Source organism: Calidris pugnax, unplaced genomic scaffold (assembly GCF_001431845.1).
Source record: "Calidris pugnax isolate Ruff unplaced genomic scaffold, ASM143184v1 scaffold3, whole genome shotgun sequence".
NCBI classification, from domain to species: domain Eukaryota; kingdom Metazoa; phylum Chordata; class Aves; order Charadriiformes; family Scolopacidae; genus Calidris; species Calidris pugnax.
This window is the reverse complement of record NW_015090799.1, coordinates 2,966,519-2,988,134: the sequence shown is the minus strand read 5'-3', so window position 1 is coordinate 2,988,134 and position 21,616 is coordinate 2,966,519. Positions and strand designations below refer to the sequence as shown.

Here is a 21,616-nt window from a genome sequence, read left to right as displayed (position 1 = left end):
TTTAAAAAAAAAAAAAAAAAAAAAGTGCCACACAGGGCAAGAGGCTTTTTCAGATCTTCAGAAGTGTTTGAAATCTGGTAGAGAGAACTATGATGTACGAAATTAGAAGACAGCATCTGCTCATTTTTCTAAACTCAGAGGAAGATTGGGAAATGCACTGGAGCGTGAAATATCTCCTATGACCTTCTACAAAAAATACAAAAAAAAAACAACAAACCCAAATGATCCAAGCTTCGAATTTTTCATCTAGATTACAAATTACTCCTCTCCCACTTCTGAAAATAGGAGATCCTGGATCAGTCAGCTGCACAGAAAAATGCTGCCATAAATAAAATTCTTATCCAAACCCAAGTTTAGATTCATATTCTTTCCATGGTCCTGGGCATTTGGCCACTGGGATTAAATTCAGTCCCTTCCTGCTGTTAATTTTGCTCTGTTTCCTATACCTCGTGCTGCCTGGCTCTGCACTGACGCCTGAGGACTTTGACCAGAGCCCTCTCTGAGCAAACTGAACCGTGGAAAGACACTTGGTAGCCTCAGTGCTGCTGCTTAGATGCTTTGTCAAACGGAGGGAGCTGTAAAGTGGCCACTTCTCTGCTTCCAGGTGGCCCCTGAGAGCCCTCCTCTGGGTCCTGAGTGGATTGATTCAATTCCCCAGTAAGAGCTGAGCCATGTCGTTAGTTCACAGTCCATTTGAGGGGAGCTGTCTGCTTCCTTTTTAACCACCTCCAGGAAAAAGAACAACTTTAAACTTCCTACATAAGTGTCAAGTGGAGGCACTTTACAAATGTGAGTCTTAACAGCAGAAAACTATATAAGAAATGACAGTAAATTCACTTTAATTTTAAAAATGGACCAGTAGGACAATGCTAACCCCAAGAGAAATTTGCAGCCTTCTTCCTATGAGTGGATTTGCCAATAAAAGCAACTTGGCAGTTCAATAAAACTAATTAAATTAATCTGTCATCCCCAGGGAATTTAAACAGGGCATGAAATAGGGAAATGGCATCAATTCAGAGCTCTTTATTGATGTGTTGTGCTGAATCATTGGAAAGAATTGGTTGGGAGAAAAAAATTGTGATTTTCTATTGATCATAAATTCGCTAGCTATCTCTACATAACCTTCATTCAATAGAGTATAAAATCAAGTATTGTACAGAGCCATTGAAATGGGGATGCAAACATAATAGATTATTCTTGAAATAATACTAGCGGATCTGGTTTGTGGGTATTTTTTGGCCTTAGATCTCATTGGTATTTGCTAAGCAAAGTATTTCATCTTCATCTTCAAACTGAGGTGTAAAGAGGGGAAATGCCTCGTGTGTGTTTGCGCAGTCGCTCGCTGGCAGCACCAGATAAGGCCAGAGGCACTCGGACTCCTGGAAGGTTCAACAAGCCTGGAACAGTGATGCTTCTCTAATAGCAATTATTTGTTCTTTTCTGTGATGCCTTTATTAATAAAAGATTGTTTAAAGATTGTTTCAGGTGGAGAAAAATGTATTTTCATTCTGTTGCGTAATTTAGTTTTTCTAGAATGTAGAAGAGGAAAAATACTTAATAATTTTGCTGTTGATACTTTGATACAGGTTCCATCCTGTAGCTGCGTATTGGCTGTGGCTGAATTCTCTAGTACCAGAAAGAGCAGTAACAGAGAAGGAACTCTAGCTCTAGCTCAGCACCTTGCCTTGAGAGGCATCAAAGTCTGCTGAATGCAGCTGTTGGCGAAGCTTCCTGTCATTGCAGTGAGGTGAGGAAGCACCCACAGCCCTCTTCTCCAGATGTGGAGATGACACAGAGCAAATGGTGTTAGAGATCAGAGCCTTATGGCAGCTCGACAGGAAAAAAGCTGGAGTGACCTCACTTCCCATTTAATGCTGAACTCTTTATAGTATTGTGTGCTTTTCTGTGTCCGGTATAAAATATAAAAATGATAGATCACATATCCAGTATAAAATATAAAATCACATAGAAAGTAGATATTTGCCTTTAAAAAAAATCATGCTGTTTTGAAGATGCCTTAATGTCTTAATTATAATATCCAAAAATCGAGCATTTTTGAAACTTTTGGGCTCTCTGGCATTTTATTAATTTGTTCCCACCCGTTGTAAGCTTTTTGTGATATTATTTGTTAAGAAAGGAATACTTTGTAGGAACATCTCAGATGCTTTTAATTCTATACAGTTTGCTGGTTTCTCACAGTGCTGATCTGCTTACCTGCTAGTGCTGGATTCTTCCAGAACACAACTGCATAGAAGCTTTTTGAAATCAATTCTGTACTGATTTGTTAGTATATCACTTGGTCTTTTAAAGCGTTCCCAACGTAAGTATTTAATGTAGTTTCCTTGTGCTGAGGGTGAATTTAAGCACATTTGTGGTTGCTTTGACTGTAAAAAAAAAAAAAAAAAAAAAGCAAATGTAACAAGCACAGTGCTTATTTAATTAATAAACTCAAATACATTCTGTTTCTTGTAGCTAAGGTTCAAAGTATGGCTTTTGTCATCATGTGTTGGAAGAAGCAGGATTTTGCTAATGGCTCACTGATGAAATGGTCAAATGCACATTTGCCTTGTTATTTAACTGACTGCTCTGTAATACTCAAAAGGAGAAGGTAACCAGCGCCGGCACTGCTGAACCGTGGAAGAATAATACATATTTTGAAATGATCTGCTGGGGCGAGTGTGGTACAAACAGGAAATAGTGCCCCTTGCTCACCCTGACACTGTGTGGCACAAAGGAGATGTAGATAGCAGGAAATAGTGCCCCTTGCTCACCCTGACACGGTGCGGCACAAAGGAGATGTAGATATTGATGCAGATAAACGCTGCATCAAGCCAGAAAACACAGGTTCCAGCAAGCAAAAAGGGAGGGAACAGTTAAACTGCTGAAAACTGAGAGCCGAGTGAATTTTGCAGAAGTATTGCTGTATGTTAAGCTGCAGCAGGTGTGTGAGCGCGGCTGGGATGTACTTGAGGGTAACAGTCATTTGCCTTTCCCCTGAAGGAGCGCTTACCAAAAAAAAAAAAAGTCCTTTCCTGTCTGTTTTTTAAACTTACTGCAGTAAGGCAAGTATCCAAAACCGGCAGTCAGAGTCATAACTGGGATTTAAGAGTTTACCCTTAAGTCAGGAACAGTCCTACTGAAGTTCCTTGTTCCAGCCCATGGGGGGTGTATTTATCCTGGCTGAGGGCATGGGAGAGGGAAATTTCCTTAGAAAATTGGCATTTCCCAGAATCAAATCAAGGCCATATTACTGATTATAATAGAAGTTGAAATTTTTTGAAGGGAAAAAAAAAAATAGAGGTACACAATCGTTTTTGCTGATTATTTGTCATTTAATCAGGGTAAGATCAAAGACATTAGGGAAAAAGGCTGATGTAGAGAGGGAAGATTCCATGGGCATGAAGGAGTTGCTCTTACTGCAGTGAAGAGAAAGGGATTCGGCAGCAAAAGATGCCTTTCTTTATTAGAGGTGAAGTTTAGAAATGGAAGATCACAATGTTTGACATGTTGGACTTTCAAGATGTGTTACAAATATGGATTTGCCCACTTGGACAAGTAACTTGTTATTTTCTCTGCTGTACACATCAAGTTGCTTTGACAAAAGAGTTCCGATGGCTCAGTGCGAGGTCACTGCCATCAAAATCAGTGAGGGTCTTGGTTGACTGAGACTGAGATGGGACTTTAGGAAATCAGATACCCAGGGGTAGACAATTCAGGGTTTGCAGATGGGATATAGTGTCTATGGAACACCCACTGCCTTTCTGGGTGGCAACAGGAGGCTGGGCAGGATGCCCCAAGACTCTTAAAACACCCCTATATGAATAAAGTTTAGGTGCCTGAATTGCACCTTGTGGACAGGCATACAGGTCCCTGATGCTGAAATCCTTCAGGTACTTACTGTATGGGATGCTTGGGCTTTTTGTCATGAAAAGTTGGACAAACAGCACTGATTTTCCCTGCATTTAAATACATGGAAAGAGGAAGGTAGCTCAAGAATGTGAATCAGAGCAGGTTTTCCAGGCTAAGCAACTTTAAAATAAACCACTATGTCCTGTCCTCAGCTGGGCGATGTATGAGCAGAGGGAGGCTGTGGGTTTGGATTGGGTCAGTGCACAAAATCTGGGAGCTGGTTTGATTGAATTATCAAAAAGAAAGAAAGGCTTAAAAAATTATCTTCCCAACAAATTGGGTTTTCGGCCTTGAAATTTGTTTTTTTCTCTTACAGCTTGGCATTTAGGGTAAATGAACTCAGCACTATACAAAGGTTTACATACTTGCAAGTAGGTAAACCCGGGTATCTTTCCTCCAGCTGCGGTCTTTTGAACATGTCAAAGAGATATTTGGGGGAAACATTTCAGCGATGGGGTTTATTCTTGTTTTAAAATGGGGCCGTTTGCCACGATGATGTGTTTGAAGGATGGAGATGGTGAAGGAACGTGCAATTTGTACCTGTGACCTCTGTGCGAGACAGTTACTGTGCTACTGGGAGTAAAATTACTTTGTGTTCAGGAGCCCTGCAAGAAGTCACTGCCTTATTTGAATCCCAGGTTTTCCATCAAGGCATAACTTGGAAGGGATTCAAGGGATTCACAGCCCTTCTGCCAGCCCTCAGTCCAGCATTTTGAGGACAAAACAAATAAATTGGAACTTACAACAGTAACTTTGCTGTTTAATTTTCTTTTTTTGATAGTTAAAGGGTCCTGCGTATCATTCTCACTCGATTTGTGTTTTTGGAGTGAATTTATTGAATTGCAAAAAGGAGGGAAATACCTGGTAGTTGTGTTGTTTTGTCCAGTGTCTTATCCCAAGTCAGGCTTTATAGGGTATATTATTGATTGCTGTGTTGAAATGTTTAAAACCATGAGACTTTTATCATTATTTTGGGGCTATTGTTTCATGTAACAGATTTCAATGATGGGAAGTTTTTCCTGATAAACCTGGTAACTCTCTTCTCTGGCTTTGTGATCAGTGACTCCGTTATTCTTTGAAATATGTAAGTGATCAGTGGATATTTTCAAATGTTTCCCTTCCAAATTGGAAGAGAAAAAGGATTTTAAACAACACGGATAAATAGCGGGGGAGAAAAGAAAATTATCAAGCTGGATATACTTTCTGATAGAAACATGTTTCTGAAGTGTTGTCCTGGTTTTGGCCGGGATGGGGGTGAGTTTCTTGCTGGCAGCTGGAGCAGTGCTGTGGCTTGGGATGGGAAGAGTGTGACAGGGCACTGCTGTTCCTGGCTGTCTCTGAGCTCTCGAGGCCCTTTCTGCTCCTCACTCCACCCCAGCGATGGGCTGGGAGGGGACACAGCTGGGACAGCTGACCCCAATTCCCCATGGGATGTCCCACACCATGGGGTGTCACGGTCAGTGCATAAAGACAGGGGAAGAAGAAGGAAGGGGGAGGCATTCAGGGCCATGAAGATGCTCCGAGGGCTGGAGCACCTCTCTTATGAAGACAGTCTGAGAGAGTTGGGGTGTTCAGCCTGGAGAGGAGAAGACTCCGGGGAGACCTTGGAGCAGCCTTCCAGGAAAGGGCTTCCAGGGCTCCAGGAAAGCTGGGGAGGGATTTGTGATCAGGGAGCGGAGCAATAGGATGATGGGGAATGGTTTTACACTGAAAGAGGGGAGATTGAGATGAGATCTGGGGAAGAAATTCTTTGTTGTGGGGGTGGTGAGAGCCTGGCCCAGAGAGTCGGGGTGTTCAGCCTGGAGAAGAGAAGGCTCCGGGGAGACCTTACAGCAGCCTTCCCATCCCTAAACGGGCTCCAGGAAAGCTGGGGAGGGACACTTGATCAGGGAGTGGAGCCACAGGATGAGGGGGTAATGGTTTTAAACTGAAAGAGGGAAGATTTAGATACTAGGAAGAAATTCTTTTCTGTGAGGGTGATGAGACCCTGGCCCAGGTTGCCCCGAGAAGCTGTGGCTGCCCCATCCCTGGAGGGGTTCAAGGCCAGGTTGGAGGGGGCTTGGAGCAACCTGGTGTGGTGGGAGGTGTCCCTGCCCAGGGCAGGGGGTGGCACTGGATGAGCTTTAAGGTCCCTTCCAACCCAAACCATTCCATGATTCCATGATTCTGTGGTTTGGAGTCACGGTGTTTGTCTTCCCCAGTAACCATCACACCTGACGGAGCCCGGCTTTCCTGGGGACGGCCGGACACCCCCTGCCCAGGGGAAGCAGGGGATGAATTCCTTGGTTTGCTTTGCTTGTGTGCATGGCATTTGCTCTACCTATTAAAATGTCTTTATCTCATCCCATGAATTTTTTCTCAATTCCCAATTGTGGGTGTGAGTGAGTGGTGCTGTGGTCCTGGCTGCCCACTGGGGTTGAACCAGGACGAGTCTGCAGTGCACTTCCCAGCGCCACACAGTTAGGATGGATACGGCTCTTGAGAGACTCAGATTTGCTTTCCTAGGGCCCTAAGCTGGCTTGTTATTTGATTGTTAAGGTACTGACAGTGGAATTTCTAAACAGTAAGACCGAAAAACTCTCTGCAGAGTGAATATGTGACTCCATCAGTTCAGCCTTCTGCTTCTGCTGTTTTTTCTTGTGTTTGTATCCCTTATTTTGGACTTTTGTCACATGCTGTAAAGGCCAGTGTTGTATATCTGGGTCTTTGCAGGTTGAGAACTATGACTGTGAATTATCAATTAGCCAATTATCACCTAGTCAGGGGGAAGACAGAGTGATCCTCTTGCTGGCTTGAATGTGATCCTTCCTCCTTCCCCTGCTCTTTCAAAAGGAAGGACAGGAATGGTTTACATCCAGAACACTGCCAAAGGAATTCAGATGTGAAATTTCTCTGCAGACTGTAGTCCCTTTAAATTTAGAATAATTTATGTGCGTTGTTTTTACTAATATATTTTAAGATCATGACTTACTGCTCCAGGAGAGCCAGTTATGTGATGCATACATTGAGAAGCTATAGGTGTCAGTAGTTACTTTGGACACCTCAAGGTGGATCTTACTGGCCCTGGGGGATGGTGCTTGAGGCCAGCAACACAATGTTTGATTCACCTCCTGCCTCCCTTGTCTGTGGCACAGCCAATACTCCGTCTGCAGCACACGTTCAGGCATGTCACAACCCCTCTGGGTTGCTTAGACTTTCTTTTTTTTTCTTTGCTGAATTTTTCTTCACTTTGTGGTCATGAATCCGGTATGACACTGCAGTTGAGTGTTTCATCAAATGTAATGTTTAATAGTCGCTCCAATGGTCTTAACCAGAAAGAAGTTTCTGACAGCAGTTTCTGATGCATGTCTTAGGAAAAGGGGTAGTGCTTCTAGCTGCAGTCTAGGGTTCGTAAATGGCACATAAATAGCATGAATGCACTTGATTTCTTAGTAGCTCATTTAATCTATCTAGCTTTTTAACTGTGACAATGGCTCGGCTGTCCAGAAAGTCTATAACCTAATATAGTAAGTTTGTCAGCTCATGTGTGCTGTCTAATTTCAACTGTCCAACTACGTGTCATAGGTCTTTTGATGCTAAAAGTGACGTTATTCTATTTGGAGAATTCAGAACCTGCATTTCAGAGGAGGGTGATCTGATTCATGTCTTAGAAGAATGACCACAGTGATATTGAAGACAGGCATGGGCTTGTTCAAGATGATCATGTTTATTCAGAGCCTGTCGGTGGAATGAATTATGTTGCTGATCATTCCAGTTGGTGATGCCTTTTGAATCTCCGTTGATCTGGCTGAGAGCAGTGTATGGCTTCCAGAAGCTTGTTCTCACTTCTCATACATAAAGGCTCCTGATTTGCACGGGGAGGGTGCTGGGTCCTTTGTCCTTATCGTTACTCTTTAGGTCTCCATGTGTTTGGCTGCATAATTTGCTAGTACACACAAACTCTGCAATGAATTAATATCCTTTAGTATCGAAGTTGTCAGTTCTTAGTCTAAAATAGGAAGTCTGTCCTGTTTTGCCACTACAATAACGAAAGCTTGAAGCTTTTTGAGTTGGTCATCTAGTTCTTCCTGTAAAGCAAGGCAACCATAAAAATATCTTCAAATAGTGGGTGATCATTTCCATGGCATGAAGCAGAGACTGTGTAGGAAGAAGAGATTGCCCATAGGTACTGCTGTTTCCAAATAATGTTTTAGGAAAGTCCTTGCTGAAAAGGCAGGGAGAAGCCAGATTTTATAGCAAGAGACCTGGGATTTAGGAATTATTCAGAGGATCCATCTGTGGTCTGAGCATTAAAATCTGTTTGCTAGATTGCTTTGGTCTGGTGCAATTTACTTTCTGTGAATCTTGACTGATGTGAGTGTGGCCTTTGGTTGTGCCCAGGCTGCCAGCCCTCCCTGTGTGTCGCTGCAGCACACAGCTCTCCCTGGGCATTAATCACTCTTTGGTGGGTGGCTCAATGTAGTAACCTCAAGGACATCATTAAAACTCTCCACAAGAATAACTTCAATGCCTGTAACATGTAATTATGCTTTACAAATGCACTGAAGTGCTTCTTATTTTCACAAAGTAGATTTTCCAAACTAAACCCAGGATACTCTGTTAAATGAGCATTTATTTTTCATTAATAACATGTGGTGTGAAGTTCATTGGAATTGATTGTCCTATAGCTGCTCTGTATTTGATCATGGGACTTTTAAAATAAAAAGTCCTGCATGTTTATTTTGGCCACGGTTAGACTATTTTTTGCCATGTTGAAGGAAAAAAAACCTACTCAGCATGGGTTCCGAAGTCCATACTTCCATGCACATACCTGTACTCGTCTGGAATCGGCTCCTGGATCCCGTCTACTGTTGTGATTTCATTTGATGGTCACCTGTCTGCATGCTAATTCTGCTCTGTGCTCCACGGACCTGGCTGGTAGGACAGTCAGAAGCCCTAATAACTGTCTTAACTTTGCTCTTGTTGTCCAAGGAGTGATGAAAGGTCTGAAAGACACCACAAGCTGTCATTGAAAGACTCAGCTCTGTTTCTGAATACTTCCATATTTTCAGTGAGGGCCCAATTAGCCACTGTTAATGTGTAAAATAAACATGAGAGAAGTTATTCCAACCTTCTGTCAATGCAAAACTTTTTTCCAGTCTGTCTTTCAAGCCCAAAGGAATCCCCTCGGGGAGCGAACCTGCTTGAATATCTGTATTTAATCTTTAATATCAGGAGCTAAACCTCTGGCAGTTACATATCACTGGCAGGCTGCTGTTTGTGAGTCCTGATTCCAATTAAAAAAATACTTACTCCCACAAATTTCCCACCCAGTCAAATGTAGGTCCGTGTGTTTTGGACCAGATCTTGACTGCTCATCATCATGACAATCAGAATCCTTTCCCGTGCTTGGTAAGAGTGGGGTCAGGCGTGTGGGGGAAGATGTGCACTGGAACTGCTTCAGTGACCAGGGGATTTTGTGAGCCCAGGTCTCAGAAGGCTCCGCAGAGGGATCTGGACAGGCTGGATCGATGGGCCAAGGCCAATGGGATGAGGTTCAACAAGGCCAAGTGCCAGGTCCTGCATTTTGGTCACACCAACCCCCTGCAGCGCTACAGGCTGGGGGCAGAGTGGTTGGAGCTGCCCAGCAGAAAAGGCCCTGGGGGTGTTGGTGGACAGCCGGCTGAACAGGAGCCAGCAGTGTGCCCAGGTGGCCAAGGAGGCCAACAGCATCCTGGCCTGGATCAGGAACAGCGTGGTGAGTAGGGCCCGAGAGGTGATCGTCCCCCTGTACTGGGCACTGGTGAGGCCTCACCTCGAGTACTGTGTCCAGTTTTGGGCCCCTCACCACAAAAAAGACATTGAGGTGCTGGAGTGGGTCCAGAGAAGGGCAACAAAGATGGTGAGGGGTCTGGAGCACAAGTCTTGTGAGGAGAGGCTGAGGGAGCTGGGGGTGTTCAGTCTGGAGAAGAGGAGGCTGAGGGGAGACCTTGTCACACTCTATAACTACCTGAAGGGGGGGTGTAGAGAGGTGAGGGTCGGTCTCGTCTCCCAAGTCACAGGAGATAGGACAAGGGGAAATGGTCTCAAGTTGCACCAGGGGAGGTTTAGATTGGATATTAGGAAACATTTCTTCACCGAAAGGGTTATCCAGCATTGGAATAGGCTGCCCAGGGAGGTGGTTGAGGAGGTGTTCAAAACACGGGTAGACATGGTCCTCAGAAATGTGGTTTAGTAATTTTTATTTCCTATTTCTTATTTATTTTTTTGTCAGGTTGATGGTTGGACTAGATGATCTTCAAGGTCCCTTCCAACCTAGACAATTCTATCAGTCTGTTTACTGTGGGGATATATTTGTGGTTACTGTCAAGTAAAATCTGACCATTTTCAGATTGCCTTTCTGAGTTTGGCCTGATAATGGTGTTGATCTACACACCAAATCTTTGTACAGTGAGCATTCATGTCAAAGTTTGCAGTCCTGCTCAGTTGCATACAGGGACAGCTATTTGGATACGTCAGTAACTAAGCCGATTCATTTGTGTGGCTAAAAATATGTAGGAGCTCTTTAGAGAACATGCCTTGATAAACATTCCCATCTGATAGATTTTTGACTGTCATGCCGACGGATTGGGATTCTGAGGGATTGGGTCCCACTGATTTCACAGGGTACCATACAAGGTGATGTGGCACTTCAGGGCATGCTCTAGTGCTCGAGATTGTTGGTTTGTATCTGTCTGTGAGTGGGTGTGCTGTGGGTGGTTTTCTTTTTGTTTGTTTGGTTTGTTTTTTGTGGTTGGACTCGATGATCTCAAAGATCCCTTCCAACCTGATTCTGTGATTCTGTAATAAGCACAGCTGCTGGGCTTTTAAAACTGGACCCGTGAGCGTTGGGAGTGTGTGTCTTGGGTAATGAGGAGGGGTCTCTGCTTTTCATTCTAAAAGTATACATCTGCAATAGCTCGGCGGAGTGTGGGCTTATCGTGGTGTCACAGGGCAGAGACCCTTCAAACGTGTTGGTGTTTGCCATGCCAGGTGAAGGCGTGGGCACAAATGTTATGTGCAGTATTCAAAGAGCATTGAAACAAAATTTTAAAATAAAAGCTAAGCTGTAACCTTACTCACTATCTTGCCTTTTTGTGTATTTCAGCTCTGGGTTTATTTTATCAAGTTTTCTCTATATTGCATAAGCTTTTGAGACAATGAATTCTTCAGAATTGAGGAACAGGTAATACTCTGTGTGCTTGAAGTTCAACCTGCATATTTGGTTTTATGATAAAGATTGCAAAATTCATGTGTATGATGCACATGGGAGTTCTGAGCATGAGAAGAAAAGTCAAGGTGTAAAATAAGTCAATATTAGATCTAATGAAATTCATGTTTTTCTTTTTCCTGGATAGTGCGTTATGTGATCTGATCTGCTGTGATTCTCCTTGCAGGGAAAGAGGGGAAGACGATTCAAGGAAGCAAACTGGACTCCCCAAGAAACACATTTTCTACTTCTGAATTATCAGACAGCAATAAACAGGCTGGCTCACCTGGAAGAAGCAAAGAAATGTGGGTGTCTCTTCCACCACAGATGTCAAATGAGAATGAGGTAATGAGTTAACATTTGTCCGTGTGGACAAGCACCACATCCAAACAGATGAAAATGTGGGGAGATACACTGTCCAAATGTTAGAAGCCAGTGGTATTTATCCCAACGGAGGCAAATATTTAAAATACTACCTAAGTGTGGAGTGCTTACAGAAGCACCTGCAGGGTTCACGTTTGGCAGTGGCATTTGCTCTGCTGAAGAGCTTCCCTAATCTGACTAATAAATAAGGCACCCTGCGAGGACCTTTGAAATGCTTTCCCTGGCGGCCGCCGCTCGCAGCAGAGGTTGGCAAAAAAGCAAGAAGTCTTGAGAGTGTGAACGCCAGCCTCCACAGATTTATTTTGTTTATTGGGGATTTTAGCAAGCGCTGAATCCTGTGTTACTGCAGCTAGATTGCTTCAGCTAGCTAAAGTCAACAGTAGGCAGGCCAGAGGCATTTTTAATCTTCTGAAATATATGAGATTAGGGATTTAATGTGTAGGGACAGGAAAACAACAGACATCATCTGGAGAGAGCGAGATGGAAATCTGAGTCCGCTTGTTAAGAATTTCTGCCCTCCTGCCTGAATAGCAAATAACTAAGCTGTGGTCTAGCCTGCGCTCAGAAATTCCCTTCATTAAACTTTTTATTAAAAGAGAAGCAGCAGGTCATTTTGTACAATACATGGGGCAACAGACTGAAGTGCCGTCAAATGATGGGCCTGCCAGGCCTCAGTCAGAGAGCACAAGCTGTCATTTTCCTCCCTATTAGCACATGCTTTGGATGGAGAGTCAAGCAAGGCTTTTAAAGCAATCACATTCTGTCCGTTGATTGTGCAATAATAATGACAAGAATCTTTTTGCCATTTTCCCCATGAAGAATATGGTTGCCTCATTGGGATAGTCCGCTTTTGGGTGCCTCACTGCAGCCACTTGGGCTTGGCTTTCTGTCCCATAAAGCCATGTGCGACTTCCATTATCCTTTATTTAATGGGATGTCTTAACACTTGGTTTTGTTGCTACAGGAAAAAAGTGTTTCAGTTATGGCTGCACATTTTTGTCCTGTCAGCAGTTTAAGAAACAAGCACAGCAATAGTGGAATGCATCAGAAAAATTGCTAGCGTGGTAGCGGGAGGAGGCGGAGATGCAGCAAGTTGGACGCTGTAACTTTTAAGCCTGCCCTGAAGCAAGGAAAGAGGGAAAAACTGCTATTGAAAGCAATGCTGCTGTTCTAAATGCTGCTTTTCAGGCGTGTTGTCATTACCTGCACTGTGGTTCCAGTTGATTCAGTCTGGTCCTATGTAGGTTTTCAGAGGATTACGATCCGATTTCAGGAGCATTGCATTCAATTTTAAAAAACTTTTAAATAGACCATGAAGGATCTGTACGTGTAAATCAGGAGGAGCTTTGACTGGGATTTTGGTTCTGTTTCACACATATAAGTATTTCTGGCCATCTATTGACAGACAGTGACGAATGAGAGAAGGAGAGCTGGTGTCTCTGGTGGAAATCATCTCAGTCTCTCTGAAACAGTGAAGGTGAGGTCTACTTTCATTCTCTTCTAAGTGGGGATTACAGGTAGATCATGATTGAATTTTGCTTTATTTCTTTACTAAGTACTTAAGATTTGTTGATGTATTTCTTTCCCATCTGTGGGAAAGAAGGATGAGACCATCACCATCCAACATTTGTTTTCAAGTGTTAATGAGTGTGTACTTTTAAAGTGTAAAGGTTATGTAAGTGTTGATGAGAATGGTGCCAAATCAGGTTGGAAAAATTAGCTAAAATCATCTCTAATTAGTGCATGAAACACAGAAGACTACCCAGTGTGTAGAGTAGATCCTCCATGGTAACACTATTTGCACATGGGCCTTTCACTCTCACCCTGTAACTCTGTTCAGAGTGCTGCCTGAAATAAGAAATGTCTTTTCCTGTGGCATGTTTTAGACAGCTTAGACCATTTTGAAGGGACGTCAGCCTGAAACAACAGTAGTGCAATGTCCCAGATGAAATACAACAAATGGAATAATTCTTCGCTTTTTTATTTGCCATTCAGTTCCCCATTAGTAAAGAAAAAGAGGGATGAAGCTCTACTTTGCCTGCAGCGTGTACTGTCCCTGTGCCGTATGCAGTCATCTTGCAAAACTGCAGAGTAGCTTATCGTGTATCTTTGTCCTGTGAACATATTTTACTTCTCCATCTTCCCACTAAGTTCCTGAAAAAGTTGCTGTACAGCTTGAGCTTCTTTCCCAGCACTGTAGCTTATATGCAGCAATTTTGGCAGCAATTTTTTGCCCTTACTTGAAAGTATTTCCTTTGGGTTACGCATTTCAAAGAAAACTCATCTGCTTTCTTGGAAAAATGCAGGGGAGAATGGAGAAGGTGAAGGAGACAAAGTAATGCTTTTTTTGCATTGCTCTAGAATGTAGTATAAGAAATGGATTTAATACGTTTTAATAATTTTCCAATTTGGGGTTTTTACAGCAGGTGGACAAGTACTTAGATTTGGAAGACGTAGACACAGATGAAGAGATGTGCAATGGTAGGTTTCCCCCTTGTTCATATTCACTGTCGTTGTCTGCCTTCGGATGCAAGTGTGTGGACACTGTTTAAAGCAACGGATGAAGGGATAGAATGTACCTTCAGCAGGTTTGCTGATGACACGAATCTGGGAGGGGTGTCTGATGCACCAGAAGGCTGTGCCACCATCCAGCAAGACCTGGACAGGCTGGACAGCTGGGCAGAGAGGAACCTGATGAAATTCAACAAGGGCAAGTGTAGGGTGCTGCACCTGGGGAGGAATAACCCCCTGCACCAGGACAGGTTGGGGGTGACCTGCTGGAGAGCAGCTCTGAGGAGAAAGACCTGGGAGTCCTGGTGGACAACAGGATGACCATGAGCCAGCAATGGGCCCTTGTGGCCAAGAAGGCCAATGGCATCCTGGGGGGCATCAGGAAGAGTGTGGCCAACAGGTGGAGGGAGGTCATCCTGCCCCTCTGCTCTGCCCTGGGGAGGCCCCATCTGGAGCACTGGGACCAGTTCTGGGCTCCCCAGTTCCAGAAGGACAGGGAACTGCTGGAGAGGGGACAGCAGAGGGCTACAAAGATGATGAGGGGCCTGGAGCATCTCCCTTATGAGGAGAGGCTGAGGGACTTGGGTCTTTTTAGTCTGGTGAAGAGAAGACTGAGGGGGGATCTGATCAACACCTATAAATACTTCAAGGGAGGGTGTCAGGAGGATGGGGCCGGTCTTTTTTTCAGTGGTGCCCAGGGACAGGACAAGAGGAAATGGGCACAAACTTGAACATAACAAGTTCCATCTAAACATGAGGAGGGTGGCAGAGCCCTGGCAGAGGCTGCCCAGGGAGGTGGTGGAGTCTCCTTCTCTGGAGACATTCAAACCCCACCTGGACACGTTCCTGTGGGACCTGCTCTGGGTGGACCTGCTCTGGCAGGGGGTTGGACTAGATGATCTCCAGAGGTCCCTTCCAACCCCATAGCATTCCGTGACTCTGTAAAGCAATGATTCTTCTCTAAAAAAAAATGATCTTCCTCAGTTCTTCTATTACTAGAAAGTTCCCCAAATTGCCCAGATTACTCAAATTAAAGTTCCTATTTCCTCACTCTAAGAGATAATGAGATAATAAGTTATAAAGAATATTTATTATACTGTGTCCTGGTGAGCAGGTTTTTTTTTCAAGATTTTTCAGAATTACAGAACACTTCTTGTTAGCAACATTTCTACATTTTTCTGCACTTCTAATTTGTACTGAAATTGACTTAATTACAGAAGTTTCTCCACAAAGTAACGTGGGTGCTATAACGTGGAAATATTTAATCAAAATGTTGTCCCTACCTATTAAAATGATTTCATCCTGGGTTTAAAATTGATGAGACTAATTTTTAATTCACAGTGAACTTTAAGAATTCCAATTATGAGCATTTTGAGTTGTGTTGAACTGTTTCACCCATCTATAATAATTTTAACTCTCCCACCTCTAAAAAGTAAATAGAAACCTGGGGTCCGTAGTTATTTGTCACCTCTAAAAAGTAAATAGAAACCTGGGGTCTGTAGTTATTTGTCTGTCATAGGTGCTTGTGTGGTCTTTATTACCAACAGAATTGATGACATTTAGGGATTAAATGTGTTTTCCTCATCTACACCTGTGCCTGCACAAAGGAACAACCAAGCCACACAAATTATGGGATTTTCCTGAGGTCACTGGAAGAGCAGGACTTTGGTTCTCAGTTCCTTGAGTAGTGCCATTTGTTTAGACTGTCTAATCCATTAAAGATTTGATTAGTCTTTTCTGTACATGCAGAACTCCTATCAAGTCAGAGGGCTTAGAGACTTCCAGTTGATGGCTATTTGGAGCTTGGCTGTAACTCACAAGAAATAATAAACCAACATAAGCCAGGTTTACAGCAAATATTTTTTCTCCGTCCTGAGCATTTCAGGAAGGGGGAATAAGAGGACAGTCCTGTACCAGGTACAGACATCAAAGATTTCTTCCAAGTGCAGTGTTCATTGGTGCCCATTTTTCCCTTGGTGGGACATGGTTCTGTGTTTATGTCTTAAATTCTGGTAATATCTATTAAAAAACGTGGGGCTCACTGGCAGAAGCTTAAACCCATATTTCACTTGTGTCATAATGAAATGAGAATGGTCTGTATCTGGTTGATGGAAGTATTGTTAGATATCTCTAGTTCAAACCCGGATTATGAGAAATAAGCCCAACACTAAAATACCAAGCAGGGCAGTGAGGAAGCAGGAACTCTACAGAGCTTGGGGATAGCTCACCACTGTCTGCACCGTGCCAGCCCTTGCCTCTCTCCAGGCTTCTCTGTGTATTTGTATGCAAGAGTAAATGTTAATCACATTCATTTGGAAACCCCTAGTAAAATTACAGAAATGATCACCTGCTTGTACTGTCTGGATAGCACTTTACGCAAGCCACCTTGGCAAAACCTTTCAGTTAGTGTTTTATTGGCGATTATAAAAACAATAAACATAACATGATACCGCCACTACTGTAAATGGTCAGTGGGCTTTACTACCTGCTTTTTCCGTGGCATTTGGTTTGGGTTTTGGTCTCTGCCCTCCTGAGCTCATCCCATGGGCAGCATTCCCTGCACACCCTGCCTCAGCGCGGAGAGGAGTCCCATCAGCTCCTAAGCCATCACCCACACTCACTGGCAACGGGAAGCATTTAGATTGTGTTTTATGGCATCAAAACACTGCATAGCCAGGAGCTGATTATTCCTGCTAATCTGTGTAGGGAAAGTCAACAGAATCCAAATTTATTCCTGGGAAACCCACAGCGTAGGTCTTGCCCAGGGCTTCTTCAGTGGAGATAGCTGTTGAGTCAAGATGAAAAATTTCCACTTGGCTCCTAAGTGCAGAAAATAGTACTTAAAGTTTAATAGTTGTCTTGCATGTCAAAATGCACTTGATAGGCTTCATGATAAGAGAGGTATAATCTTGCTCCTATAGAAACCATAGCAACAAAATGCAAATTGAAATATAAAATGGTGTCACTTCTATTGTTTGCAATAATAAAGTAATATAAAATAATATCCCTGTTGAACACCAATAAAGAACTAATTCTGAAGAATTCTGAAGAATTCCAGTTAGTTTATAAGTGAGGCAAAATGTGACACAAATCTGAAAGATGTTCTGTTGCTGACCTTTTTAAATGCTGCCACCTGTATATCAGAACAAATGATAGATTTAAGACTTTGTATTGGCAGAACAAGGCAGGGCACCCGGTGAAAAGCGTCATACCTTGCTGGTATGGTTACAACAAGCTTTTCTCTCTACTTTTTATTGGCAACAGTTCAGTATCTCCCTACTTCATTCAGCTTCAAGGGGCACATCAACTGAGTTAGGAACTGTACATTAATACAGTAAATATTCACCCGTAAGGGGAAGTGGCTCAAAGCTGATAGTGTGAAAAGCCGAGTAGAAAGTAGGGGTTAAAACATCATATCTAAACCAATGCTTTTTGGGACGTGTCCCATAAGAATCATTCTAGTGGGTTTTTTTCTCTGTTTTTTGTTTTCAAATCATTTTCCAAAGTCACAGAATCACAGCATCTTCATGGTTGGAAGGACCTCTGAGATCACCAAGTCCAACCATACACACACACACACACAAAAGACCCCCACAATCTCAGGCACTAGAGCATGCCCTGAAGAGCCACCTCTACACGTTTCTTAAATCCCCCCAGGGATGGTGACTCCACCACCTCCCTGGACAGGCCGTTCCAGTGCCTGACCACCCTCTCAGCAAAGTCATTCTTCCTCAGATCTCATCTAAACCTCCCCTGCCCCAACTTCAGACCATTTCCTCTGCTCCTGGCATTGTTCCCCTGGGAGAAGAGGCCAACCCCCACCTCTCTACACCCTCCTTTCAGGGAGCTGTAGAGGGCAAGGAGGTCTCCCCTCAGCCTCCTCTTCTCCAAACTCAACATGCCCAGTTCCCTCAGCTTCTCCTCATAGGACTTGTTCTCCAGACGGGGCCCCAGCTTGGTGGCTCTGCTCTGGACACGCTCCAGCCCCTCAATGTCCTTCCTGTAGTGAGGGGCCCAGAACTGACCACAGCCCTCGAGGTGAGGCCTCACGAGCACTGAGCACAAGTCTAATGTCTTTTAAGGTGTGAATGAATACAGCTGCTTCTTACAAAAATCAAAGCAGCCCATAGATTTGGCCAACGTACAAATGCCTTGTGGCTGTTTTCATGAGACGGCACTGGGCTGAGAGCCAGAAACCAGGGCAGAGCTTTGCATTGGCACAGCAAACCGTGACTGGCAAAGGAAAATTGCTGCCCTAAACCATAAACCATAACCTAAACCATAGCTTTAGTGCATCCTGTAGAGACAGCATGCATGTGGTGGGCTGTTTAATGGCTCTTTCTCACTGAATTTAATCTGTAAGTAGCTTAAGGCAACAATAGAGATGGTCAGGCTTTCTCCAGGGATGGATGGAAAATGCCTGGTACCTGGGTTTTGGTGACAGCATGACTTTCCAGGACTGGTGACAAATGACTTGCTGCAGGGCTCAAAGGATAGTTAGGTAATAAGAGGTGGTATTTGTATAAAGTACAAAATACGTAAAAAGGGCATCTAGAGACCATGAGTGTGCTATTTTTTAAATGCAAGAGAAAATTAAAATAGGACTAATTAAATGTCTGGGTGAGGGACAGTGATATCAGAGTCTCATTCTAACCCGGCTTGGAGCCCTGAGGTACCATAAACTTTGCTTTTCAAAGTCCTGGTTCTCTGTAACCCCCCAGAGGTTGAGGAGAATCCCAGTGACTCAGTTACTTTGAAGCTGAGGCCAAACATAACTATTTGATTATTTAAATAATTATTTAGGCAAATTATATCTGTTTCTGTTATTTTCCATAGTATGTGCCTTTCCACTTATATTTTGAGCCCGTATTTACATCCAGAAAAATCAAATTGAGTTAATTTAGGTGGATTTTTTCAAGTATGGGGCTCCCCCCAGGAGATTAATCTCTTTCCTTTTTTTCTGCTCCGGTCTCTGCAATCCATTTAACAACTGCCTCGAGATGATTTTACACTAGTTGTCTCTTCATGGCTAACAGCCCGAAGCCTGAGAGCCAGGGGAGACAGCAAAAATTAGCTTTTAAGATTTTTCATTATCACTACCTCCATCCTCAGCTCCCCATCAACAGCACTTTTTGTGTCTGAAAGTGGTAAAACCTGTGTCAGTGCATCTATAGCCGGGCATCATTTGGCTACAGTAAAGCTGAAGATTTAGACAAGACTTTGAACTTCTTCACTCTTGGAAGTTCAAATCAGGTTTGTGCCAATAGATTCTTTCTGTACTTATAATTCATGTCAACGGTGCACGGTGAGCAAAGCACCCCAACTCAGCGGTGTTCAAAGCTGTAGGAATCGCTTCCTGTGGGTCTGGTGTGTGTGTGTGTGTGGGGATAAGGTACTAAAGAGAAGACAGCAAATGGGTTTCCAAATATGCCCTCATTAAAGTGTGCTGGGCTTGAGTAAAACCACTGGCATTCACTGCTGATGGCCAGGCAGCCGATCCTCCGTGCTACAGGCAGAGGTGCATTGCAAAATCTCTTCTCAGATTTTTGTTATCACTGCCTGCTCGGTTATCTCTACAAGTGATGCTGTTGGCAGTATCCAAGGCTTTCCTGTTGCTAATTAATCACCTCCACAGAGAACATAATTAGCAGCTTAATTAGGATCATCATCCACTAGTGCTGTAGCATCAGCCTAAACCAGCTGTGAGGTACTGGCTAGAACTTACAATAGCCTACAGTTCCTTTGGGAGCTCCCACTGAGAAGGAGGACTGTCAAAACTCCCTAATTTTTCTCTCTGAAGGAGTTTCTTGATTAAACATTATCAGGGAAAGCAGCATTTACCGATTAGACTTTCATATGCTGTCATGCAGCCAGGATAGAGAGACAAAGCTCATTTCTGGCATGTCTGCTGGCAAACAAAGGTTGATTACCACATTCTTATGGGGTGATTGAAAGGAATTTGAAACATTGTTTGCATTACTAACGATCCCTAAAGGAGTGGAATTGACATTCTGAGTATGACAAGCACTTCTTGCTAAAAGCAAAAATAAATTTTCTTCTGTTGTCCTAATTTTTAAGAGTTGTCTTTCTGAGCCATCGCCAGACTCTTGCATAACAGTGCTTCCTCCTCATCTTCTCTCCACAGGTTGGTCTGTTGGGGCAGAGTTCTTAGGACAGAAATAATCAGTCTTTACGTCAGGAGGGGATGGAAACCCCCTGATGTCCAGGTATTCCTCCCTCCAGTGAGGGTGTATATATAGGATGCAAGTTTGAAATGTCAGCGGAAGATGCCATTGCCTTTAAATGAGCGTGCAGGTCTTCCTTCCGTCCTGCAGATAGTCTTGACCCAGGTTATGAAAGATGGAAAAAAGCAGTTGCAGAGCATGTGAAGACATAGTATATGCATCTGTGGACTGCACTGTTCTTTTCAGAAAGCTTTCTCATGTAACTGATGCAGAGCAAGATCAGATGCTGTGCTGAGAACAGGTACTGAGAACACATAGAGACAGATATAAGAACAGGAATGAAAACTGGAAAACACTTATATGTGAGTCATGAACCAAAAGACTAAAAAAACCAGGAAGGAGGTACCCGAGGGAACGAATTCAGCTCTTTTTTAAAGAACATTCTACTTTACAAGTCCCAAGCCCTGCTTGCTTTGAAATAGTACGCAATTCCCAGAAGAAAACTAAGTGAAGAATTAGATCATGGATTTTTTACGAGGGCTTAGCTAGGAAGGCATTAGCTTCAAACGCTGATTTGCAGGAGAAAGAGAGGTCTGTAACTCCACCACTGTGGTAAAAGTGTGCAGGTGGAGATAAATCACCACTTCTTCCTTTTCACCCTGGATCTATGTACCCTCTTGTTGGTTCCATTGACTAAAATTTAAGCAATGCTTTGAAAATTTATTCTGAGCTTTCAAGAGGAAATCAAGCTACGAAAATGTCATATAAAGCTGTAAAGAACCTTGTGTATCAGCCAGAAAAAAATAGTAGGTAGATTTACATAATCCTTTGACTAAATTGCAAGACATATGGTCCCCTTAAGTTCTTTCATAAAAACACTTCTGAGACAAGATGGACACATCTGTGCTGTAGCAGAGCTGAGATTGATTCATGTTAAAAGATATTTCTAAACCTAAAGCGTATCCTTCTGAGCTGTCACAGAAAGCAAACCCACTGTTCCCAGTATGAACTTTTTGCTCAAGTATGTAAAGGGAAAGCGATTGAGAGAGTCTGTGCGTTTGTGAACTGTGGACCAAATCCTGCCCGTGTGGAAAGGTTATGTGTTCCTGTGCCCCAGGTGTAGGGAAGTCCTTTCAGGTACCTCTTTGTGGAAAGGTCAGGCAGGAACAAACATCCATGAAATATCCTTAGTCAAGACAGTCATCTAGCACCGTACTGGGGAACAGTAGTTCTTCTACCAGGTATTTCTACTTAATGCTTTGGAAGAGTCACGTTGAGATGCTTTGCAGGGATTCTTTATGCCCAGTGTGTGTGGGTGGTGAAACTCTAGCAAAAGGTAATTGAATGGCACTGCCCAACTAATCAATGACAAGACCAGGATTCAGTCTGGTTTTATGTA

The 21,616-nt window shown here is 43.3% G+C and overlaps 1 protein-coding gene across 1 annotated transcript in view; it reads left to right on the top strand.

Moving 5' to 3' along the window:
* Positions 1–21,616, top strand: part of LOC106885179 (chromosome unknown open reading frame, human C11orf74) — a 48,706-nt gene that overhangs the window by 16,848 nt on the left and 10,242 nt on the right. Inside the window, exons 3-5 of the mRNA XM_014937149.1 lie at positions 11,325–11,482; positions 12,927–12,998; positions 13,945–14,002. Of these exons, the coding sequence (XP_014792635.1) occupies positions 11,325–11,482; positions 12,927–12,998; positions 13,945–14,002 (288 nt within the window). The remainder of the gene's footprint in view (positions 1–11,324; positions 11,483–12,926; positions 12,999–13,944; positions 14,003–21,616) is intronic.